At 38.7% G+C, this 27,127-nt stretch overlaps 1 protein-coding gene across 1 annotated transcript; it reads right to left on the bottom strand.

The window, feature by feature from the left end:
* Positions 1 to 690: 690 nt before the first annotated feature.
* Positions 691 to 20,658, bottom strand: LOC116594396 (patched domain-containing protein 3-like). The gene is made up of 4 exons (XM_032349752.1): positions 19,510 to 20,658; positions 18,427 to 18,548; positions 5,838 to 5,983; positions 691 to 2,749 (listed from the first exon to the last, which is right to left on the bottom strand). The coding sequence occupies exons 1-4, from the start codon at positions 20,647 to 20,649 to the stop codon at positions 1,245 to 1,247; spliced, it is 2,913 nt and encodes a 970-aa protein (XP_032205643.1). The 5' UTR covers positions 20,650 to 20,658; the 3' UTR covers positions 691 to 1,244.
* Positions 20,659 to 27,127: the final 6,469 nt, after the last annotated feature.

Genomic DNA, 27,127 nt, shown 5'->3' with positions numbered 1-27,127 from the left:
GGGTATACCTAAGTCGGCTGTATTTTTATATAGTAGTAAAAAGAAAATGGAAAAAGAATTTAAATTTATTTACAAGCCATAAAGATGAAAATACTTGGAAGTAAATCTACCTAAATCTATAAGGCAGTCCTGAGGAAAATTAAAGAAGACACAAATAAATGGAGAGATAAACCATGTTCATAGATTAGAAGATTCCAAATGGCTAAGATACCTATTTTCCCCAAATTAAAGTGTAGATTCACTATAACTGAGTCATGAACACAGAAAGCTTTCTGATAAATTGGCAAGTGATTCTAAAATTAGTATCTAAATGCTAAGAACCAAGAATACCCAAAATAATTTGGAAAAGAAAAAAATGTTGGACACATTATACAACCTAATTTCACGATTTAATATAAAGGTTTAATAATCAAGGCACTGTGGTATTGGCTTTAGGATAGACAGACAGATCAATGCGCAGAAATAGAACCACACATAAATTGTCAGCTGATTCTTTGACAGAGGTGCCAAATTAATCCTATGCTGAAAATATAGTCTTTTTACTAATCATGCTGGAAAACTGGATGATAACTATTATGGGAAGATAATGAACTTCTACCCACACTTCTCAACAAAAGATTTATGGATCACAGACTTCAATATAAAATTAAAACTATGAGCTTTGAGAAGATATCATAGGTGGATTTTTTTTGTCATCTTGGAATAGACAAAGTCTTCTTAGGACACAGAAAACATTGGTCATTAAAAAATGATAAATTGGATTTCAAAACTTAAAAATTTCAGTTTATCAAAATATACCATTAAGAAAATGCATACAAAGCCCCAGACTGGGAGAATAAATAATAAGTTGTACTTTTACATAATAATGATAGAGGAGGTACAATGAAAATAATATTCCATTTATATTATAACGTATAAAATATTTGAATTCCAGGCATAAACTTCTATCAGTGAAACAAAAGGAAAAAATAATTGGAAAGTCATACCTTATGCTTGATTGTATAGACTATAATAAAGATGACAACACTTCCTAATTTAGTAAAGATATTTTAATGTAAGACTAATTAATTTTTCTCAGGATATTTAAAATAACATCTTTAAACAGGATTTCCAAGCCAAGGAAACATGCCTTTGTTTTAAGTTTATTGACTATTTCTGATAGTGCGTTTTTATCAGATTGGATTCTGGCAATGAGGAATTCTAAAATTGGTCTTTGATTTGTTAGCAGATATTCAAACAAACCTTCAAAAAAAGGTTAAGAATACTGGAATAAAAATTAGGCCGTGAGCAGCCCCAAATACCATAACAAGAAACATAATCTTAAAAAATGTCCTGAAGATGTATGCTTTAGCTGCAGATAAAACACACACCCCTATTACTGTTGAAAGTGCACTTTGTAACACTGGATAGCCTAGCAGATACAACGCCTCAATTGTTTTTTGGTTTACTGAGGGCTTAGAACTGGAAACAAATGCATAAGAAATGTGTGCAGAAAAATCGAAAGAAAACCCTATACAAATGACAAGATTAATCATGGATATGGAATCAAGATTGACATTCCAGAATGCCATGAAACCCGTTACTCCCACAATCACAGAAGCAATAGCAAAAGTTACCCACAAGGAACACAGTGGGTGAGGAATTAACAATAAGGAAACAATGAACATAGCGGTTGATGCAACAATGACATTTCGAACAGTATTTTCTAATATTGCAGTATACTGATCAAAATATATGAATGCCTGGTTATACACCATTAGGGGAATTTCGCACTTTTCAGCTTTGCTTCGTAACTGGGATAACATCGTCTTCTTATTGATTGAAGAAGAAACACCCACGGTCTGAATGAAGCCCCGGGAAGAAATGATTTCATGTGATGATGAAATGTTAATATCATACATAAAAAGTGGAAAATGTGTTAAAAAATTGGGCAAATTATTCATAAAAGTATCCTTATCATTTACATATTGCTGGCTCTTTTCCGTATATTGCACATACTCTCGTAACCAAAACTCTGTAAGACTTTTATCTACATAGTCACTGTTTTCCAAATCTGACAGACATATTTCCAGTTTGGGCCTAACACCTTCATCCCAGTAGTTAAGAGTTTCTGTAACAATAACCATAACTCTGGGACCATAATCTGAAAAATATTCTTCTTCTACATTAAAATATGGTGTGATGTAGGAATCGTCACTTGCCAAATTTCGAAGGTCTAAACCTTCCTGCACTTGGAAACACCCATAAATGCTACTTATGATGTACAAAATGTATAAAAGCACTACAAAAAATTTGGACTCAGTTCTTGTGAGAAAAGGGCCAAAATAGTCTCGAAAGAACACATTCATTGGATGGACATCAGTTTCTTCTTCTTCTGGGAGAGAATCACATGGAAGACAGCAGGATCTTTTTAATGAGGAACATTTTTGATCAGGAGTTTCTGGCTTTTTCAACCAGCGTAGACAGACTCCTTCTCTTTTACCATCCAGGGCCAGAAAGGCCCCAAAACAGGTGATGTTATAGAAATAACAAAAGAGCAGGGTTGTTCCTGTATAGATGCAAAAGTACTGTACGGACCTGAAAGAGGTCATAATCCCTGTATAGAAGGCCAGGACGTTGGTGATGGTGGTAATTGTAATCGACACTGCCACTTTGGAATAGACACTGGACAGACGCTGTTTTATGTTATCCATGAGGCTGGTCTTCTGCCAGGCAGAAATCATTATGAACATATCATCAACCCCGACACCTGTTAAAAAAAAAAAGCCATCTTCATACATATTAATATCCATTAAAAATTAAATGCATAAACTCAAACCATCTTCTTTGTCCATCTCTTAAGGTCTAATTTATCTCGCCCAATCTGTGCTTTGATACTCTGTCTCTGTTGCCTCCTTTGGTTGCCTCTGAAGCCACACCAGAATTCAGCCCTTCCTCTGTAACAACTCTGGGCTTTGTATGTCCTCCTGTTATTTGTACATAGCATGGGATAGACCGGATACTCTGCTTCTAGTCTTCGTGCAGGGTTTTAACAATGAGTCAGGAAACCTGTTGTGGATGTTAGCTGAAGCAGGATTAGCAATGCTATCTTTGATTCCACTGGATTATCTGAGAGACCATTTTCCCTCATAAACCATTGTACACAAATGTACAGACACATTGAGCCAACATTCTGTTGCTTAAAATATAAGCTGGACTTCTCTGTTCTACAGTTAGCATCTAAGTATCGATGTGGTAGAATTTGAGAGGCACCACATAGTACACACACACACACACACACACACACACACACAGATCGTTTTCCTCCAAGCCTGTTTTTTTTTTTTAAGATTTTATTTATTTATTTGACAGAGAGAGAAATCACAAGTAGGCGGAGAGTCAGGCAGAGAGAGAGAGAGAAGCAGGCTCCCGCTGAGCAAAGAGCCCGATGCGGGGCTCGATCCCAGGACACCGAGATCATGACGCGAGCCGAAGGCAGTGGCTTAATCCACTGAGCCACCCAAGCCTGTTTTTGATACCCAGAATGTTATCACTTAAACTTAAACTTTCCCAGGTTAAGGCATTATTATTAAAATACAAGTACTCTTGATATCAGACACATGCACCAAAGTAAATTTCAAGAATCCCTTGCATGGGGCACCTGGGTGGCTCAGTGGGTTAAAACCTCTGCCTTTGGCTCAGGTCATGATCCCAGGGTCCCGGGATCGAGACCCGCATTGGGCTGTCTTCTCAGCAGGGAGCCTGCTTCCTCCTCTCTCTCTCTGCCTGCCTCTCTGCCTACTTGTGATCTCTGTCAAAATAAATAAAATCTTTAAAAAAAAAGGATCCCTTGCATATTAATATCTACTAGGTAATCCTTTTCTATAAGGATGTTTCTTGATGGAATAGAGAGGACAGAACATCTGAGGACTTTGAAATCACCACTGAAAACTTGCAAAGGAGGACTAGAAAGAAGAAAGGGTATAGAGTGAGGACAGCAAGAGCATTTACAGATAAGTTTCACCTGCCTCAAGCTTTCTGCTAGAGTTGACACTACTTTCACCCATGTATATTGATACAAACTCAATAAAATAAACAAGGATAGAAAAAAAATAAAATAAACAAGGAAATACACAAAGTGGAATAAAATGCTGATCTCTACTTCAATTTGGGGGTATCTTCTCTACAGGAGGGTACTAGGAATTGCAACTTTGCCTCTAATCAGATGTTCTCTGGGTATGATCAAGCAGCAGAAGGATCTAAATTAACATAAGGCTACACAGAATGTCACAAATGCATCCTGACATCCCATGGCTAGTGGCCTTGAGGATTTCAGTTGTACTCAGCTGGACAAAAGGGAAGAATCAGAAGTACTAAGGACAAAGAATTAACTCATTGATATTTACAAGGTATTTAAAAACTAGTTTTATTTATTTTTATTTTTATTTTTTAAAAAGATTTTATTTATTTATTTGGCAGAGAGAGATCACAAGTAGGCAGAGAGAGAGGAGGAAGCAGGCTCTCTGCTGAGCAGAGAGACCAATGCAGGACTCGATCCCAGAACCCTGAGATCATGACCCGAGTTAGAAGGCAGAGGCTTAACCCCCTGAGCCACCCAGGCACCCTAAAAACTAGTTTTATTATTTATAGAACCTTATTCAGAAATTGTCCTCACACACTTCTTGAGTTGCTTAAATCACACACACACACAGAGCCATTCAGACTCCTGTGAATACACAAACTTTACAATCCTGGTTTACATGAAATCAATTACATACACCTTAACCTTGTTATTAATGGCTGTGGGGGGGTTGATGAGTGACTAAGTATGGCTGTGTACCAGGAAGCAATGCCCTGACATCCAGCATACAGCTCATCCACTCTCTCCCCTAGGAAACCAAATACTACCTCTTCCAAGCTCATTACTTTCTCAAATAGAAACACCTTTGTTTTCTCATGCTTATTATAAAATAAATTCTGAAAATACAGGAAAATATGGAGAAAAAATTTAAACAGCTGTAATTCCACCCTTCATTTTTACCTATATACATCTGGAATTTGCTCTATGCAAATACACCAATACAACTATATCTTTCTATTTTGAACACCCTGTTTCATAACAAGCATTTTTCTGGTAGTGGTTATATATCTTTTGTCTACCTTATATATCTTATAAATCTACCTCTTTCTAAGGACTGAATATGATTCACAATTTTAATATGCTACATTTGTTGTTGCCCAATACCATGTGATAGGGAATTAAATGGTTTTTAAAACATTCCTGTTCTAAATAATGCCAAAGTGAACATGCTTTCACTTTTTGAGCACTTGTCCAATTATTAGGACAGATTCCTAAGAAGTGGAATCAGTAAGTCAAACACATTCCCTGTTTAATTTTTAAGTCTTTTGATTTGCAAAACTGGACTAAAAAAAGGGTGTACCAGGTTACAGTTTTCCTGTAGCAGGATGAGTGTTCATTTTCAAACAACCTTCCTTCAATCTTGCCGATATTCATTAATCCAATATGAAAACAAGGTGTCTCATTTTTGTTTTAATTTGTATCCCTTGGTTAATTGAGAGGTCAATTTTTTTTCTTATTATTTCCAGTAATTCATATTTTGGTTTTGGGTGTGATCCATCTGTTCATGTCCCTTGTCTGTGTTTTTCCATTTGGGGTGCTAGATTTTCTCCCTCTAAAGACACACAATTCAATTTTATTTTCTTTTTTTCTATCACCTCATTTTGGATCTATAGAACCACCCAAATATAATTTTGCTTAATCTAACTTAAACTGCCTCTCTTATCTACCCCACACCCCCACATATACAACATGAAGCCTCATGTTTTGTTTTACTCACCCAGAATAAGAAATGGTGAATTTGCAACTATAATCACAAATGGCACCCCCATGTACAACATCAGGCCAAAGCCGCTCACCACTGCCAAGGCAGCGGAAATCACCCCAAAGGCTGCGGTCCACATTTTGTTACGTACGCAGTCACACCTGTAAGTTTGGAAGGAAAAATCATGGGATTTGTGGTGGTAGGTTCTATACTGAAATTCCATCAGTTTGTAACATTTTTGACTTGGACACCTGTTCAGAAGGCTCTTGGGCAATAATTCCCATGCTAGTCTAGTGGAGACCTTTAATTCCCAGGCACTATCCCAGACCAAGTGGGAAAAAGGAGAGAGGGAACAGAAAAGCTATATGAGCTTTTACAAAACTTTCTAGGTGATTCTTCTGCAGCAAAGCAAGCAATCACTCCACTGATTGGTAGTTGAGAACCACAGAGTTATACTAAAACACTCCTGATGGTTAATTCCACTCTGCTCTTCAAAGGGTATAAATGGACTACAACAGCAAATGGAGGGCAAGTCTTAGCAAATTAAGTATCCATATCCAGTGCTCTTTTCACCCAACCCTCGACTCCAGCTCACTGTAGATGCAAGCCTAAATAGCTCATGTATTTCAGAGCCAGTTCAATATGTATTTTGGTTAGCAAAATGTAGAAAGACTCCTCCTAAGACGTTTTCAGGATTTTCATCTACTGCTGAAGTGGGCTCTAGAAAAGTTGCTACTAATTGCAAAAGAATTGGAAATGTAGTCCATTTAGAATAACACAGCCTGGGCCTATTTCCCAGAAGTGGGAGTATATAAACAGCATTTTAAAGTATAAGTTCAGTACTTTACCTACCCAACAGCCACAACATTATACTTTTTTAAAAGATTATTTATTTATTTGTCAGAGAAAGAGAGAGAGAGGGAGCACAAGCAGGGGGAGTGGCAGGCAGAGGGAGAAGCAGGCCCCCTGCTAAGCAGGGAACCTGATGTGGGACTTGACCCCAGGACCTTCTGATCATGACCTGAGCTGAAGGCAGATGCTTAACTGACTGAGCCTGCCAGGTGCACACCACATTACATTTTAAAATTTTAAAATTTATATTTCACTTGTTTGTTAAGTGCTTCAAAACAAATGACTGATACTCATCTCTAGACATTTTTAGTAGGAAAGACAAACTAAGTTTGGATTGAAACCTAAGAGTCAACTATGGAAACAGAAGCACTGATTCTAATACACTATCAACATGACTAAAGACCTTTTACTGTTGTAACAGTAAAATAGATAAACTTTCTTATTATAAAAAAATATTCTGCACCATGGTTGTAGCTCACGTTCTGTCAGTCCACCAGTTCTAGGAGTTAAATTCTGGGCCCTAAATCAAACACACAGACAAAATTCCAGAGCAAAAATAAGTTGCTTTGTTAGACTAAATTTTGACTATGATGAATACTTTCTTTTTTTTTATTTTTATTTATTTATTTTATTTTATTATTATTTTTTTTATTTATTTCCAGCATAACAGTATTCATTATTTTTGCACCACACCCCATGCTCCATGCAATCCGTGCCCTCTATAATACCCACCACCTGGTACCCCAACCTCCCACCCCCCGTCCCTTCAAAACCCTCAGATTGTTTTTCAGAGTCCATAGTCTCTCATGGTTCACCTCCCCTTCCAATTTCCCCCAACTCCCTTCTCCACTCTAAGTCCCCATGTCCTCCATGCTATTTGTTATGCTCCACAAATAAGTGAAACCATATGATAATTGACTCTCTCTGCTTGACTTATTTCACTCAGCATAATCTCTTCCAGTCCCGTCCATGTTGCTACAAAACCTGATGAATACTTTCTTAAAACAATACTGGCTTATCCATGAAAAATCCGCAGCGAATATCATTCTCAATGGAAAAAACTGAGAGCTTTTCTGCTAAAGTCAGGAACATGGCAGGGCTATCCACTATCACCACTGCTATTCAACATAGTACTAGAAGTCCAGCCTCAGCAATCAGACAACAAGAAGAAATTAAAGGCATCCAAATCAGCAAAGAAGAAGTCAAACTATCACTCTTTGCAGATGATATGATACTTTATGTGGAAAACCCAAAAGACTCCACTCCAAGTCTGATAGAACTTGTACAGGAATTCAGTAAAGTGTCAGGATATAAAATCAATGCACAGAAATCAGTTGCATTTCTATACACCAGCAACAAGACAGAAGGAAGAGAAATTAAGGAGTCGATCCTATTTATAATTGCACCCCAAACCATAAGATACCTAGGAATAAACATAACCAAGAGGCAAAGAATCTGTACTCAGAAAAATATAAAATACTCATGAAAGATATTGAGGAAGGCACAAAGAAATGAAAAAATGTTTCATGTTCATGGATTGTAAGAACAAATATTGTGAAAATGTCTAAAGCAGTCGACAAGTTTAATGCAATCCCTATTGGGAAATGTTGAAAAAGAAAGCCAAAGTTGGTGGCATCACAATTCCAGACTTCAAGCTCTATTACAAAGCTATCATCATCAAGACAATATGGTACTGGCACAAAAACAGACACATAGATCAATGGAACAGAATAGAGAGCCCAGAAATGGACCCTCAACTCTATGGTCAACTAATCTTCAACAAAGCAGGAAAGAATGTCCACTGGAAAAAAGAGAGTCTCTTCAACAAATGGTGTTGGGAAAATTAGACAGTCACATGCAGAAAAATTAAATTGGACCATTTCCTTACACCACACATGAAAATAGACTCAAAATGGATGAAGAACCTCAATGTGAGAAAGGAATCCATCAAAATCCTTGAGGAGAACATAGATAGCAACCTCTTTGACCTCAGCCGCAGCAACTTCTTCCTAGAAACAGTGCCAAAGGCAAGGGAAACAAGGGCAAAAATGAACTATTGAGACATCATCAAGATCAAAAGCTTTTGCACAGCACAGGAAACAAGCAACAAAACCAAAATACAACTGACAGAATGGGAGAAGATATTTGCAAAGGACATATCAGATAAAGGGCTAGTATCCAAAATCTATAAAGAGCTTAGCAAACTCAACACCCAAAGAACAAATAATCCAATCAAGAAATGGGCAGAGGACATGAACAGACATTTCTGCAAAGACAACATCCAAATGGCCAACAGACACATGAAAAAGTGCTCCACATCACTCGGCATCAGGGAAATACAAACAAAACCACAGTTAGATACCACCTCACACCAGTCAGAATGGCTAAAATTAGCAAGTCAGGAAATGACAGATGCTGGAGAGGATGCGGAGAAAGGGGAACCCTCCTACACTGTTCGTGGGAATGCAAGATGGTGCAACCACTCTGGAAAACAGTGTGGAGGTTCCTCAAAAACTTGAAAATAGAGCTACCTTACAATCCAGTAATTGCACTACTGGATATTTACCCTAAAAATACAAATGTAGTGATCCGAAGGGGCATGGGCACCTAAATGTTTATAGCAGCAATGTCCACGATAGCCAAACGATGGAAAGAACCTAGATGTTCATCCACAGATAAATGGACAAAGAAGATGTGGTATATAAATATACAATGGAACACTATGCAGCCATCAAAAGAAATGAAATCTTGCCATTTGCGACGACGTGGATAGAACTAGAGGGTATTACGCTGAGCAAAACAAGTCAATCAGAGAAAGATAATGATCATATGATCTCCCTGATATAAGAAAGTTGAGAGGCAATGTGGGGGACTTGGTGGGTAGGAAATGAATAAATGAAACAAGATGGTATCGGGAAGGAGACAAACCATAAAAGACTCTTAATCTCACAAAACAAACTGAGGGCTGCCGGGGGGAGGTGGGTAGGGAAAGGGTGGTTGGGTTATGGACACTAGGGAGAGTGTGTGCTATGGTGAGTGCTGTTAAGTGTGTAAACCTGTTGATTCACAAACCTGTACCCCTGGAGCTAATAATACATTATATGTTAATTTAAAAAAATTAAAAAATAATTTAAAAAAATACTGGCTTCTTATGGCAGTTTAAAAGAAGAAGGTAACGAAGATGAACTCTGAAATCAGAAAAATTAAGGAGGATAAAAGTTACATATGACACATTTATTTCCATTCCCTCTTTCAAGTTTCTGGATTTTTTGGTATAAATTTTCCAGAGGGTGGGAGGCATGATTTTAATTGCTAAGTTGACTTTCTCTCAATGACCTTTATTTTAATTTATTTTTATTACTTTTTAAAACATTTTATTTATTTATTTGACAGACAGAGATCACAAGCAGGCAGAGAGGAAAGCAGAGAGAAAGGAGGAAGCAGGCTCCCCACTGAGCAGAGAGCCCGACGTGGGGCTTGATCCCAGGACCCTGAGATCATGGCCCTAGCCGAAGGCAGAGGCTTTAACCCACTGAGCCACCCAGGCACTCCTCAATAACCTTTATTTTAATGTTCAATAGACCATGGAAGAAAAAATTTGAAGGTGAACACTGTAGGAATTTGGTGAATACATTTGCAGATATTCCAGTGTCCTAGATGGATTTGGTTTTAAGCAGTTTATCAGAATGACCTAGGAGGGTCTTAAAACTTTGGATTTCCTGGAACCTAGCTCTGCAGATTCTGATACGATAAGTTTGTAGGGAAGCTGCAGAGTCTGAATGTCTAAATCTTTCCTCATAGGATTCCAGTGCTCAGGCCAATTTGGGCATCACTGACAGCAAGATGGCCCATCCTCTGAATTTCTAATTCACTTAGCAGACAAGGGCTAAACTAGAAATTATTGTCCTTAGAAAACAATCTGTATGTTTGGTGAGAGATCCTTATCTTCCTTGAAAGGTAATCATGTCTCCTATGAGTAAACAATAATTTCCAGTGTATTTGAGAAGGGAAAGATTTTCCCCAGATTGTTTCAGAAACTGATTGAATATTTGGGGTAAGTTTTGACATTTCCAAAATGTTAGACAAGTTTGAAATAGTCTAGAAGCTCAACTACTGTGCTGTAGAATGAGGTTCAGGTTAGAGCATAAAGTTGGAAAAGTCTTACTATTGTTCTTATCACTTCATTATGAGACAATGAATATTGAACCCTAAATTGAACAAGGCTTCTGTGTGAGGCAAATGCAGGTATGCAAGGAGTAGCCTTCCTGTGTAAGGATCTGAGACAAGCAGGACCGGCAATGTTTTAGGGACTGTCTAGGAGGCCCCACCCAGAACACAGAGAAGAGATTCTCTGTGATAACAGAGAGAGGAGTGAGAGGTGTCTAAGAAACTTATAAATACTCTCACAGGAGAATGGGTTTTATTTTTGATACCAGAAAAGGCATGAATTGAGCCATCATGGCAACATCTTTACCTTAAGTATTTTCCTGCTCCTTTTTCTCTTCTCCTTGGGCATGCTCCAACCAGAGCCAACTTAGCAAGATGAGAAGTAGGAAGAAAAGTGCTACAAGAGGACTGGTGAGTCCCTTTTTTCCTCATTAAGGACTATACCAGGCAGCACACTCTGGCTAAGAGTGCTGGCAGCGTGGGGGTGGGGGGGAACCTTAGCTTCAAATCTAGTTATTTTTTGCTTTTTTTTTTATTACATGATTTTGTTTCATTTATTACATAGACATGGACATTTTAATTCAGACTAGAGGATTTTGTCTTACCTAAGAATGACCACAAAAGTCACAGGGCCTGCCTGAGTTTTCATGGGGCAGAGGAAGAACTGCTCTACCTACAAAACTTAAAGAGAACAAAGGAAGACGAAAACAAAGTTGCTGTATGTGTATTCCTCATGAGTCCTATGTGTTCAGTGTGTTGGTTACAAACACATAAATTCTTCAAAGACACATAAATATAAGTCATTTTCTAATTGCCTTTGGTACAGGATTTATTTTGTGTATTATTGTCCATAGTCATTTAAGTCAGATAAGCAAGAATTGATATAAACTTCTATCTTCAGAACCAACTATCTAGTAGACAAGTTTTATCAAACCAGTTGTTGGTACCTTGTAGATTCCACACGAGTTTAACATTTTTTTTTTAACTCTACTGACTTGAAAAAGACAGAATTTTGTCTTTCCCTCCCCACATTCTGCCTCCTCCCTCACTGGCTCCCTCCCTCCCTCCTACGCCTCCTCTTTAGTATTTTGGTTTGTTCCTTTTCTAGGGCATTGTGGTCTTTCTTTCCAGAATAACAAAGCTGTGAGGTAGTTTACTGACTCAAAGAGGTACCCATGGTAGTTATTTGACTCCCTTTGTCTACTGGGGCCTCATTTTCCTCTACCTTAAAATCTAGAGGTTGAATTATATCATTTGTTCCCAAATCAACCTACAAATGAGAATCAAGTAGACAAGCTTTTGAAATATAGATTTTCAAACGGAACCCCCAGAGACTTGATTCAATAGGGAAAGGCCTCGGAATACATAGACTTAAGAGTTGTCTCTGTGACTCTGCTGTGAGAATCACTGGAATGATATAATCTGTAGTGTTCTTTCTACACCTAAATTCTTTTATTTGTTTATATTTTTCACATTTTAGCTTTCTGATCACAAGAGACTAAATTAACCCTAAGGCCTAGATAACAATTTTTAAGTGCTTAACAAGATAAAGCCCACATCAGAACAATGAAGATATCTAAGTCAATTAAATTAAAGATTATTTTTATATAGTTAAAAATACTAGTTCAAACTTAGAAATCAGGACTTGTTGTTTAGTTCTATCAGCATATCTGCCTCCAAATGGTCATAATTGGCAAATATGTAAGGTAAAAAAAATACACCAAATCAAACAAAACTGGCCACAATTTCTTTTTCTTTTTTTTCCTTTTTTAAAAGACTTTAGTTATTTATTTGTTAGAGAGAGAGAGAGGGAGGGAGCACAAGCAGGGGGAGTGGCAGGCAGAGGGCAAGGGAGAAGCAGGCTCCCTGCTAGGCAGGGAGCCCATGTGGGACTCAATCCCAGGATGCTGGGATCATGACCTGAGCCAAAAGCAGATATTTAACTGACTGAGCCACCCAAGTATCCCTAACCACAATTTCTTTATTTCTTTTTACTATTCTATGTGATTGCTCACTATTGCTAATGGGGAAAAAGTTTAAAAAATGAGAGTTTAGTGTTAGACGTCAACAAAACCTGGAGTAGGTATTTTCCAAGTCTCATGACTCCACCCAACCCCCAGAAATATAGAAAAACCAGCATATATTTTCAGAATTCTATAAACTCTGGAAAATAGTCAAATGCTTACAACAAGTAAACAAATGTTGAATAAAATGTGGGGAAGCACTTCAAAATTGTTGAAAAGTTTTATAGTGATTTTACATGCCATGTCTCTCTCCCTCTCCAGTGTAGTAGAAGTCTTAAAGTGACAGTGACCATAAAGTGACAGATGTATTAAAGTGGCCACAGCCTCAAGGTGGCAATAGCATTAAGGCAGCAGCAGTCTTAAAGCAGTAACAGCTGTGTTACCAGTATGGAACCAATTCTAAGCTTTCACCTAGGGCTGATCCCCAGGCACAGTGTAAGCCTTGCTAAGTGTTGAAGGAGGGTCTAGGCTAGAACCATGTTGCAAAAATTGGGAGAGCTCCTGGCATCCAGGGAAATCTATGTCAAGACACTAGCTAAATGAAAGCTAAGGTAAAGAAACTTCAGTAAGTACAAAAACAACAATTACAATTACAGTCTTTACAATAATGGTTTGGGAAAATCACTAAGAAAATGGACTACTACAGTCTTAAATAAACACATTAAAAAACAACAGAGAACTCTAGGAAATCTGATTTGAAGTTAAGTTTGTACCAGTTTAGTGTAGATTGTTTTAAATTGAGAATTATAAATCTCCACGGTAACCCTAAAGAAAATCTCACAGTCACTGCCAAAGGGAATGACAAGAGAATCAAACAGCTCACTAGAAAAATAAAAACTAAACATTCAAGAGGCATAAATGGATGAAATGAGGAATAAAAAAGCTGTAAGATATACAGAATACAAATAGCAAAATAGCAGAAGGCCCTCATTCTCAGCAGTTATTTTATTTTATTTTATTTTTTAAGATTTTATTTATTTATTTGACAGAGAGAGATCACAAGCAGGCAGAGAGGCAGGCAGAGAAAGAAAGGGAAGCAGGCTCCTGCTGAGCCCAGAGCCCAATATGGGGCTCCATCCCAGGACCCTGGGATCATGACCTGAGCCAAAGGCAGAGGCTTTAACTCACTGAGGCACCCAGGCACCCCTCAGCAGTTATTTTAAATGTAAATGGATTAAGCTCCCCAGTCAAAACGTAGAGATTGACAGAATGGATAAAATAGCATGATTCAACTATATGGTGTCTACAAGAAACTCTAGATTCGAAGACATAAACAAATTGAAAGTTAAAGGATGAATAAAGATATTCCATATGAGTAGTAACCAAAGGACAGCAGGAGTGGATATACTGATATAAGACAAAACAAACTTTATTTTAAAAATAGTTAACAGAGACAAAGAAGGACATTATATATTGATAAAAAGGCCAATTCATCAAGAGGATTTAAAAACTACAAACAGACATGCATCACCAGTAGAGACCGAAAATACATGAAGCAAATATTGACAGACTTGCAGAGAGAAATAGGTAGCTCTACAATAATAGCTGGAGAATTTAATATACCACTTTCAATAATGGATAAAACATCCAGGCAGATACTCTATAATGAAACATAAGAAATGGACAACTCTATAAATCAGTTAGACTTACAGAGATACATAGAACACTCAACCCAATGATAGCAGAAAATACATTATTCTCAAGCACACATGAAATATTCTCTGGAATAGATCATATGTTTGGTTACAAAACAAGTCTAAAAATGTAAAAATATTGAAATTATACAAAGTACCTTTTCAACTAACAATGGAGTGATGCTCCAAATCACTAATAGAGGGAAAGCTGAATAATTCAAAATATATGGAAATTAACTCTCTATTTAATAACTAATGGGCCAAAGAACAAATCACATGGGAAATTAGAAAATACTTAGCAATAAATGAAAACAAATACATGGCATACCAGAACTTACTGGATGTAGTGCTCACAGATAAATTTATACTACATTAGAAAAAGACAAAGATCTTAAATCACTTTATGGTATTAGACATCTTGTAGAAACAGAAACAAAACAAAACCCAAAGCTAACAGAAGTAAGGAAGGAAATGAAAGATTAGAATAGAAAAAAATAAAACTAAGTATAGAAAAAACAAAGGAGAACCAACAAAAGTAAAATTTGGCTATTTAAAAAAAAAATCAGCAAATTGACAAACCTTTATCTAGAGTGACAAAGAAAAAAGAAGATTCAAATAACTAAATCAGATATGAAAGTGAAGATATTACTACTGCTTATAGAAAAATAGAAAGGATTATTTAAAAAATACTATAAACAACTTACACCAACAAATTAGGTAACCTAGATGAAATGCACAAATTCCTAGAACCACGAACAAATGACATAAACTGACTCACGATGAAACAGAAAATCTCAACAGACATGTAACAAGTAAAAAGATTGAATTAATAATCAAAAACCTTCTAAAAAAGAAAAGTCCAACACCAGATCATTGTACTGGTGAATTTTACTAAACATGTAAGGAAGAATTAACACCAATTATTCTCAAATCCTTCCAAAAGACTGAAAAAGGAACACTAATACTAATGCAAGATAAAGACTACAAGAAGAAAACTACAGATCAATATCTTTTATGAATATGGATCCTTAATAAAATTCTAGTAAACCCAATTCAATAGCACATTAAAAGGATTATACATCATGACCAAGTGGGATTTATCCCAGGAATGCAAGAGAGGTTCAACATGGGAAAATCAATCAATGTAATATACCACACTAATAGGACAAAGGATTAAAACTATGTGATCATCTCAACAGATGCAGAATAGGCATTTGACAAGACCTAATACCCATTTACAATAAAAATACTCAAAAAACAAGGAATGGAAATGAACTTCCTCAAAATGATAGGTGCATTTATGAAAACCGCATAGCTAAATTATACTCAATAGTGAAAGACTGAAAGATTTCCCTCTAAATCCTGGAACACGATAAAGATGCCCATTTTCACCAATGACACTCAACACTGATAGAAGTGCTAGCCGGAGCAATAAGAAAGAGCAATAAAAGGAATTCAAATTGGAAGTGAAGAATGTAACTATTCCTTTTTACAGATTACATGATTCTATACATGAAAAATTTCAAATAATCCACAATAAAATTAATAGAGTTAATAAACAAATTAAGCAAAGCTGCAAGATACAAGATCAACACACAAAAATCAGTTGTGTTTCCATTTATGTGCAATGAACAATCCAAAAAATGACATGAAGAAAGCAATTGCATTTACATAGTGTCTAAAAGAATAAAATACTTAGAAATAAACTTAACCAAGGAAATGAAAGACTAAAAATTACAAAAAATTGGCAAAAGAAAATAAAGACCTAAATTAATGGAAAGACATCCTTAGTTCATGGGGAGAAAGAGAGTGCCCTCTCTTCCAAACTGAGATTGTTCAGATGTCAATCTCACCTAAAGCAACCTATAGATTCAGCATACTCTTTATTACAAAATGCCAATGGCCTTTTTCTTTTCTTGAGAGATGGAAAAGTCAACCTTCAAATTCATATGGAATTGCAAGAATCCCTGGATATCCAAAATAATCATGAAAAAGAAGAAAAGAATTGTAGGACTGAGACTTCAAGATTTCAAAATTCACAACAAAGCTACAGCAATTAAAGCAGTGTGGTGCTGGCATATCAACAGACATGCAGGCTAATGGAATAGAATTGAGAGTCCACAGAAATAAACCCATATATCTACAGCCAATTGATTTTTGACAAGGATGCCAAATCCAGTCAACTGGGAAAGAACAATCTCTTCATCACATGGTACTTGGACAACTAGGTTTCCATATGTGCAAGAATGAAGTTAGACCTCTACTCACACTATATACAAAAATGAACTAAAAACCAATCAACAACTTAAATATAAGAGCTAAAACCATAGAAAGTTTTCAATTCTTAGAAGGAAACAGGGCAAAGGTACATGACCTTGGACTTGTCAACAGATTCCTAGACGTAACACCAAAAGCATAAGTAGCAAAAGAAAAATGGTAAAAGATAAATTGGATTTCTTCAAAATTAAAAGCTTTTGTGCATTAAAGACATTATCAAGAAAGTGAAGAGACCGTATGACAGAATGGGAGGAAATATTCATAAATCATATATCTTTTCTTGAGAAAGAAAGAGAGAAAGAGCCAGCAAGAACATGAGCAGGGGAGAGGGGCAGATAGAGAGAGAGAAAGAGAGAGATTGAAAATCTTAAGTGGGCTCCACTCCCAGCACAGAGCCCGACTCAGGGCTTGATCTCACAACCCTGAGATCATGACCTAAGCTGAAACCAAGAGCCGGATGTTCAACCAACTGAGCCACCCAGATGTCTCTACAAATCTGATAAAGGTTTAACACCCAGAATACACAAAGTACTCATTAACAACAGGACTCAACAACAAAAAGACAAACAACCCAATGGAAAAAAATGGGCAAAGGACTTGCATAGATATCTCTCCAAAGAAGACAGGCAAATGGCCAATAAGCACATGAAGATACTTAACATCATTCATAATTAGGGAAATGTAAATTAAACTACACTTTGCTACTACTAAGATAGCTGTCATCAATGTTGGTGAGGATGTGTGGAAATTAGAACCCTTACACACTGCTGGTAGGATGTAAAATGGGGTAGCCTCTGTGGCAAGTGGTTTGGCACTTCTTGGAAGAGCTAAACACAGAATTACATAACTCGCCAATTCAACTCCTAGGAATATATTGAAAACAGCAGCTCAGACAAATATTTGTATACCCGTGTTCACTGCAACATTATTCACAAAAGCCAAAAGGTAGAAACATTCCAAGTGCCCAACAATAGACAAGTAAATAAACACCACTGTTTATATATGATGAAATATTAGTCAGGAAAAGGAACAGAGTTTTGATACATGCTACATAATAGTTGAACCTTGAAAACGTTATAGTAAGTGAAATAAACCGGTCACAAAAGAACAAATATTGTATGATTTCACTTAAATTAAATCTCTAGAATAGGCAAGTTCATAGAAATAGAAAGTTGATAAAGATTAACTGGGGGGGGCAGGGGAAGGTTGTATGTGGGTGGCTTAGTCAGTTAAGCATCTGCCTTTGGCTCAGGTCATGATCCCAGGGTCCTGGGATCGCCCTGCGTGGGGCTCCTTGTTTGAGGGGGAAGCCTGCTTCTCCCTCTCTTACTCCCCCTGCTTGTGTTCCCTCTCTTGCTGTCTCTGTCAAATAAATAAATAAAATCTTTAAAAAAAAAAAAGTTAATAGGGATTGGGGTGTGGGGAGGCCATGGGGGGTTACAGGCTGAGACTTACATAAATTGTTTGGAGTGATGAAAAATGTTTAGAACCAGATAGTTGTGATGGTTGTACAACAGTGTGAATCTAATTAATACCACTACATTGCACACTGAAAAATGATTGAAATGACATATTTTATATCTTTTATATGTATTTCACCACACACAAATATTTTTTAAAAGAGTTAAACAACTAATAAAACTGCTTTACCTGTAGCATGATATGATTGCGAATAATATGATGAGAAGGTATGCCAAGTGAAACAAAGGGATCACTGTCATAGAAGTGGCTTGAAATTCCAGTTGTCTGGAAAGTGATGTAAAGTAGACCACCTGCCACAGAAAATATACCCAAGTAAATAACTTTTCATTCCAATATTTGTGTGTAAGTGACAAAAACTACTGAAACACTACAGCTTATTCATTGGAACGACATGTTAAAATTTGTGGACTATGACTTTAGAATAAAGAAGACAACATAGATTTGCTTCTTCGCACAAATCTATGGCATCATTTCCAAAGTCTCTTGCAAAAAAGCAAAGTTTAAAACTTCTGAATATACAAAATCTGAGTTCTATATAAGACCATGAAGTCATAAATAGCCACAGGAAAGTGTCGCTTTTTCTAAATTTCATTAAGTTTTTGACTTTTACAATTTTAAGTGCATTGATACTTCAGAAAGACCTGGTATTCAAAGCCTTTTTCCAGTAGCTGTCTCACTTTACCAGGCTTATTCACAAGTATTAAAGGGCTTGCTGGCCCAACATTACAGAATTGTTAGCATGTGCCTGGCACTGTGCTAGAATTTACTCAGAAAATGCTAAGCTAGTTCTTTTTTCGTAAACACTATGAACTTCTGTTTGAAGGGGTTTTTGTTGTTATGTTTTTGGGGTCGCTTGGGTTTTTTGTTTTGTTTTGTTTTTAATTTCAGTGAACTCCAAACAAGTTTTAGGGAGCTCCCCCAAACAGCAAAGACTTTAACTAAAAGTAGGAATTTCAAAGTTATTTGACTAGGAAACCTGATGATCAATGTCTGTATGGAACTGACCTACCTTGAGGATGTAGAATTTGTGTTTTCCACCAACACTGCTAAGGATTTAAGATTTGTAGCATCCTTTGATGTGTGAGATTAAGGACATTGGTTTAAGTACCGAATAGAGTAGAGCACTCCCAGCTTCAAGGCAAGGACTCCATCAAATAATTGGGGAGTGCTACTGTTAACGATCCTTGGGAAAAGTTTCCTTATTCCTCCCACCTTCTCCTGGCCTCCCTCTAAAGCCCAGCCACCAGGTACCTGGATCTTCTTCAAGGCCAGACTCTTTTCGATGTTGCTAAATTGGTTCAGGAAATGGATCAGCCACATCTTGCTATGCTCGTTGACCTCGCCATCCTCAGTCTTCAGGAAGTACAGCAGCCGCATGGCCTTGGCCCTCACGAGTAACTGGTTCTTTCCCATCCTCTTGCCTAAAAACGTTCCTCCAATGGTCCCGGCCAGGTAGATGGGCTGGCCTGTTGGGTTGAAGATTGGGAAGGTGACATTTCCCAGGTTGAGGTTTTTGTTCCTCTGCCAGACAGCCAGGAGCGGGTTGGAGGGAACGCAGAAATCCTCGTTCTTAGCACACACCTGATCGTAGCGAGTCTGGGTTCCGTTTTCCTTGGTCACATACAGATCCTGTATCGCAGCGTCCAGTTTACTAATTTCTTCCAGGATTTCTTGTTCCAGCACGGAGGTGGTGTTGGAGACCGCCAGAATGCAAGCGAAATTGACCTCAGTGCTCTTCCTGGAGATGGAGAAGTGGTAAGAGTCGTTGGCGGTGAAATGTCCCTGCACAAAGCGCCGCTCAGCCTTGGCCGGGCTCCCGATGGGGGTGTACTGCTCCTCCAGGTTTTCCTCTTTATCCTTGGGTAAGTAAATCAAGCCGGTGCCCAGAATGGCCGTCAGCGCAATGGGCGCCAGCAGGAAGATCCAGGGGTGCGAGCCCACCACCCACCCCAGCTTTCCGAAGGCGCGGGAGAGGGGCGCCTCCAGGCAGTCGGTGTGGCAGTGGGGTCTCTCCGACGGCTGATTTTCCAACCATGACCTTGAGCGTGACCATGACACCGGCGGGCCTGAAGGCCCCCTCGCGGACCTCGACTGGGAATGGGACGCCCCAAGGGACTGCGTGCGCTGCCCCAAAGCCAGGTTAAGCTTGGGTTCCAGTCCATGACTTGACTGCAAGGACCGCTCTGACTCGGGCTTGGAGGCGGGGAGCGGCTGTGCCAGCGGGCGCGCCCTCCGCTCCGACGGCCTCCCGGAGTCCGGCCCGGGCTGGGCGTCGGCTTTCGGCCTAGTCTCCGGCTGCGGCCGCCGTGGCGGCTCCGGCTCCGGCTCCGGCTTCTGGGCTGCGGACTGGGGCCCGGCCTCTGGCGCAACCTTGGAGGGACTGAGGCTCATTTCCGGGAAGGCGAGGCGGCGTTCTCACTCGGGGCGGCAGGTGAGACGGCAGCCACCGGACGGAGCGCCCATCTCACCGCACCCGACGGTTTCCAGAAGTTCCAAGGGAGTCTGTTTGAGCTCCGGCTGCTCGCGCCCCGACCCTGCAGGCTTCGGGGCGGAGCACGTGTTCGAACCCATGGCCCGACGAGCCCCAAATCTGCGTGTGGCGAGCCCGTGCCCTCCGGAGTCGAGTTAATACAGAAGCACTTCTTAAAGGTAAGATGCTGCCTGTTGTGCAAGACTTACATGGGGGGGGGGTGGGGGGGTGTGGCTTACACACACACACACACACACACACACACACACATGTTCTAGCCTTTCTGGGATCATCCAGTAACACAGTTCTTGGGTAAGGGGAGCCTGCTACACTGAATGCATTGTTTTTATCAAACCGAACATAAACATTCTCCTCGTAAAAAGTTAGAAGGCAACATGTAGAATGAAAAGTGAGTGTTTATCTTTGGTCTGTTCCACAGTTCCCAGGATGGAGGGACCCTTGTGTTCATGTCACCATTTTCATGAAAGTCCTCACCCACCTTTTGACGTGCAGGTGACTAGAAGGCAGGCGGGTGGCGAGCGGGTCCTAGAATCAGAAAAATTGCTCGCCATGTTTTCCGTGGTTGGCGGTCACTTAGCAGTGATTGTGGTTGTGTTTTTATGTGCGGAGATACCGCGTTTTAACGAAATCTCCAGATTCTAGGAATATCAAGTCCAAGACTTTAAGCAAGATATCTTTAACAATATTTTAAAGGAGAAGGAAATAGGAGATATTAAGTTGGCTTTCCAGAAAGTCATGGTTTAAGAGTGACCTTAATAACCACAAGGTGGCACCCGTTTTCTGTTCTAAAAGTTACATTAAATGGGAGGTGGATTCCTCTTCCTTGTCGGCTTGTTGCAAGTCCTAGTTATAGCTATATCTTGAGTTTATCATTGGTGTGGTACAAATCTAATGGCATCTGTATCACATTAAAAAAATGGGGGAACCGATTTGGGAATTCCATTTGTTAAACCATGTCTATATTATGGTAAGAATGGCTCAGCTCTTGTCCTAAACGTTTAGGATGAAATGTTAGAGGGAGGGTGTTCACAAGTGCTCTGTAATGTGCAAAACCAAGGCCTTTTACTGCCCATCTTTATGGTATTTCTTTAGCACAACATCGGCGTGTTTTTTTTTTTTCATTCTCAAAACACAACCCCTAAGCTTCTACAATTGCTCATAAATCAGCCACCGTGAAATACTAAATTCTATAGAAAAGTATGTACTTCGAGATTTGATTTTACTGAGTTTCTTCATTCTAGTTTATTAACTCTAGATTATTTAATTTTACTAATCTAGTTATGTAGATTACTAATGTTTGTATGGGTTTAGAAGGTCAATAAAAAATATCACTAATAGTTATTCCCCACCAGTTTTTCTGTATAAATCCATAAAAGAAATTTGACATTTTTGAAATGAGCTCATCTGCTATATTTGAGTTGTGAAAGCTTTTCATATTGATTTTGGCGCTCTCGACTATATCCAGAACAGCCAGAACATGGCCTAGAAGTCACATGTCTTAAGTGACAAGTCTCTTAAGTTGCTTCCTTTCAATTCACACAATACTCTGGCCTTTAATCCGGGAATGGTGTCTACTTTGTCAGGATTGGATTCTCCATACTTTGTGAAATGCCTTCTGGATGAGAAGGGGGTGGGTATTGGGAACTCAAGAATACAGTTTAGGACTTAAAATTTTATCTAGTGTACTTCTTATCCATCTTCAATCTAGGTAAAATTAAACAGGCAAAGCATTACCTTTTCTTTATCTCTTATTGCTATGTGGATTCCATTTCCTTCTCTTCCCCAGTCCTTTCAAGCAGCCCCCATGTCCCATTTTTTTCTCTTCCCCCCACTTCTCCTTTTGTAAGTCCCATTCTCTCAGATTAGCCAAACTGAGTTTGGTATAAATAAAGGGCAGTTGCCCATTATTTTTTATTTAAAAAAATTTTTTGCCCATTACTATGCAAAAAAAATTTTTTTTTGCACATTACTGTGTATTTTAGTTACTGGTTAATCTGTTTCCTACACTTGAGTATGAGCTCCTCAGAGACAAGGAGGACATCTTGTTTTTGTTGTTCAGAGGACACTCCAATGTTAGTCATAACTTAGGTTCTACTGCTTGTCTTTCCACAGCTATAGAAATTATAAAATTCAAAAATGGCAGAAATAATAATGGCTGAAATGTATTCTGTAGATCCTGTAGGTCTGCTCAAATGCCTGTGTTCTGAAATACCAGGTATCATTTTGCAACTTTTCACCTGCCCTATCTTAAGCCTTTTACCTTTTCCTTTGCTCCTTGTTGAAATTAAAACAGTATAGCTTTCCTCCTAACTCGTATAATAATCTATCACAGAGTGTCATGAAGTCACTCAGTTTTCCTTTTCTAGATCAAAATCTAAAGATTTAATAAATTTATTGGCCATTGAGAAGAGGCTGTAAAACTGAGATGAATAGTTAAGAAAGAAACTGAGAAGGGACAGCAGCAAGAATTAATCATGAATGTAGTGTTGGAGAAGAATTTTTTTTTTTTGAGAGAGAGGAAGAAGGAACAGAAGAAGAGGGAGAGAGAATCCCAGGTATGCTCCATGCCTAGTGTCGAGCCTGACTTGGGGCTCCATCTCACAACCCTGAGATCATGACCTGAGCCAAAATCAAGAGAAGACACTTAACTGGCTGAGTTACCCAGGTGTCCCAAGAAACATATGGTTAAAATGCATATACACATAATGGTAGAGTGATAGGCTTTTATATTAATGGTCTCCAATGCATCATGGCCCCCAGTATTTATGACTTTTCGTGGTTCCCTCCCACATTAGCCATGTGACTTACTTGGTCCCATGGGACATCAGCAACTGTGACACAAACAGAAGGTTGATAAGTACTTATGCATTTGGGATTTGCCTTCTTGGAAGCAAGAGAAGTCAGGTCTTTATGGACCTGGGGTTCACAATGCTGTAGGTAAAACTTTTTGAAGTAGTTACTTTATCATTGACCTCCATTAAATTCCTTTTTATATAATAAGGTGAATCTCTCATTTTCTTTAGTATAGTGATGCCCAAAAACATGGCTTGGGAAATAGCAGAAGACAAGCTGGAGAATGCTTGAGAGAAAGAAAAATAGAGATTTCCTTAAAGGAATTGCTGGAATTTGGGAAAACAAATTAGACAGAACATGGAAGTAGAGATCTTGAAGGCCACACTCAACATATAGAAAGGAAAACACAGCAACAATAACCAGACTTGACAGGGGACTTTAAAGGGGCAAGGAATAATTAAAAATTAATAGGTTAGAGAGAGTGACTAGAGTCTTAAAAAATGTAACAGAGAAAACCAGACTAATGCCCCCAGAGGGAACACAAATCCAGGAGATAACTGAGTAACTGCAAGTGCCCTTGGAGATTTTCTCCTGGAAGAGCAGGAGAGCTAGTCAGAGTGAGACAAAAAATCTGAACAGACTTTTAAGTCTAGAACAAGGACAATTAAATTAGACCCTTTCACATATTATTCAGTCAGTCTCAAAGTGATAAAGTTATTTAGGTAAAGATTTTTGTATCTCCTGAGTCCTAGGGGACCAAGAATTTCTTGAGTTAAATCTTCTCCAAAGAGAAGCACAGCAAAGAGGAGAAGTACTACAAGGAACAAGGAGGGACCAAATTGATTGACCTGGGCGCGATGGCTACTGGGAGAATATGAATTTTTCCAGTGGAGGCAAAGGTGGGCAAGATTCAGTAAACAGTGGGTGGTTTTGATCATTCAGTAACTCCTTGGCTTTATATTTCTGTCCTGTGGGAACCTTCCTAAAACAAAAATAGAAGACTATGTTAACAAAGCAATGTCTGAGCCCTAAACCAAGGAGAAATAATGAAGGGAGAACACTCAGTCCCACCAAACAGGGCTGCTGACAGGTTTTTTGATAAGGAAAGGAATCACTGTGAGGGGCAGGATAAGATTTGTAAAATTAAGGGAACCTTCTTAAAAGAGTAGGGGAAATGTAGCCTGGAAGAGCTTTGTCATAGATCTCTACCACAGAAAACAATGTGAGAAAAGGAAGATCTTCTGCATACCATTGAAGTCAAGTAACTTCTTAAGACTATAGAAAATCCAAAAGCCAATTAAGGTTAGTTTTTGGGGGGAGAGAACATGGCAGAAGTATTGAACCTCATTATAGGCCCCAAGGGGCATAGACTTTAGGAGCATAAAGAACAGATTCTGTCCAGGAATCTGCTGAGAATGACTCTACAGCTGAAATGGATGTGGGGACCCCAGGGGAAAGTGACCCTAAGACACAAGTTCTAGGGCCCACATAAAATCTGCTCAAACAGGACTAGACAGAATACACACTCAATCCAGGAGAATGTGGTCTACACGGGCAGTGGAAATGAAGCTGTTTTGGATATTTTTCAAGGAATTCTGGCATCCTAGTTAAAAGTATGGACTTTGATATCCAGGATCTATAAAGAACTCCTCAAACTCAACACACACAAAACAGATAATCATATCAAAAAATGGGCAGAAGATATGAACAGACACTTCTCCAATGAAGACATACAAATGGCTATCAGACACATGAAAAAATGTTCATCATCACTAGCCATCAGGGAAATTCAAATTAAAAGCACATTGAGATACCACCTTACACCTGTTAGAATGGCCAAAATTAGCAAGACAGGAAACAACATGTGTTGGAGGGATGTGGAGAAAGGGGAACCCTCTTCCACTGTTGGTGGGAATGCAAGTTGGTGCAGCCTCTTTCAGAGAACAGTGTGGAGATTCCTCAAGAAATTAAAAGTTGAACTTCCCTATGACCCTGCAAATGCACTACTGGGTATTTACCCCAAAGATACAGATGTCGTGAAAAGAAGGGCCATCTGAACCCCAATGTTTATAGCAGCAATGGCCACAGTCGCCAAACTATGGAAAGAACCAAGATGCCCTTCAACGGACGAATAGATAAAGAAGATGTGGTCCATATACACTATGGAGTATTATGCCTCCGTCAGAAAGGATGAATACCCAACTTTTGTAGCAACATGGATGGGGCTGGAAGAGATTCTGCTGAGTGAAATAAGTCAAGCAGAGAGAGTCAATTATCATATGGTTTCACTTATTTGTGGAGCATAACAAATAGCATGGAGGACATGGAGAGTGAGAGGAGAAGGGAGGTGGGGGAAATTGGAAGGAGAGGTGAACCATGAAAGACTATGGACTCTGAAAAACAATCTGAGGGGTTTTAAGTGGCGGGGGGGGGTGGGAAGTTGGGGGAACGAGGGGGTGGGTATTATAGAGGGCACGGATTGCATGGAGCACTGGGTGTGGTGCAAAAATAATGAATACTATTATGTTGAAAATAAATTTAAAAAAAAATAAATAAAAAACTATGGACTTTGAGGCTGATGTGCTTGGGTTCACTGCCCAGCTCAACCTCTTACTACCTGTGTGATTTTGGGCAAGTTACTTAACCTCTCTCTGTCACATTTTCCATTTGTCAAATGGAGAAGATAATACCTTGCTATCGGGGTTCTTAGGATTAATTATTTAAAACATGTGAAATTATTTAAAACACATGAAATTCAATAAGGGCTAATTGTTAGAAATATTTTGATCATTGAGTGGGACTTCTTGCTTGTTTTAGTTTTATACCTTTATGGAGGTAAGGAAAGTTTGCTACAAAGTATTTTTTTCATGAATGAGTTAAATTTTCATCAAATCATGTGTGTTAATCTGTTGGGAAGAACATAGGGAGTCTCTCCTTCTATGCATGTGGCAAATGGTATTGTTATTGTTTTTTAATCTTGAAAAAATGCTTGAAAACCCTAAATGTCAGAATATAATGCAGTTTTGTTTTATAAAGTTTATATAGCATTACTACATTCATGTTGAGGTGAGATTGGCCTCTAATTTTCTTTTATTGTCCAATTTGGGTAACAGTATGAGATAGAAGTAACCTGTTTCTTCCCCCCACCTTTTTCTTTATTTTATTTTTCCATCATGGTAAGTGTACTCTTTAATACCCATCACCAGTTTCACCCATCCCCCCCCCGCCTCTGGTTATCATTAGTTTGTTCTCAGAGTTAAGACTCTGTTTCTAGGGGCACCTGGGTGGCTTAGTCGTTAAGCGTCTGCCTTCAGCTCAGGTCATGATCCCAGGGTCCTGGGATTGAGCCCCGCATCAGGATGGAAGTCTGCTTTTCCCTCTCCCACCTCCCCCCTGCTTGTGTTCCCTCTCTCGCTGTGTCTGTCTGTCAAATAAATAAAATCTTAAAAAAAAAAAATTTGAGGCTGGGGGTGGGGGGTTGGGCGAAGCGGGTTGGGGTTATGGACATTGGGGAGGGTATGTGCTTTGGTGAGTGCTGTGAAGTGTGTAAACCTGGCGATTTATAGACCTGTACCCCTGGGGATA

Source organism: Mustela erminea, chromosome 6, assembly GCF_009829155.1.
Source record: "Mustela erminea isolate mMusErm1 chromosome 6, mMusErm1.Pri, whole genome shotgun sequence".
Lineage (NCBI taxonomy): Eukaryota > Metazoa > Chordata > Mammalia > Carnivora > Mustelidae > Mustela > Mustela erminea.
The sequence above is the reverse complement of the archived record's forward strand: the minus strand, read 5'-3'. Positions and strand labels throughout refer to the sequence as shown.

Bases quoted from the DNA above. Each gene is read 5' to 3' on its own strand.
- LOC116594396 (XM_032349752.1), bottom strand. From the start codon at position 20,649: ATGAGCCTCAGTCCCTCCAAGGTTGCGCCAGAGGCCGGGCCCCAGTCC. The intron at 18,549-19,509 runs GTACCTGGTGGC...TTTCTGTGGCAG, and splicing joins TGGCCTTGAAGAAGATCCAG to GTGGTCTACTTTACATCACT. The intron at 5,984-18,426 runs GTAAAGCAGTTT...CCAAACTTACAG, and splicing joins GCAATCATATCATGCTACAG to GTGTGACTGCGTACGTAACA.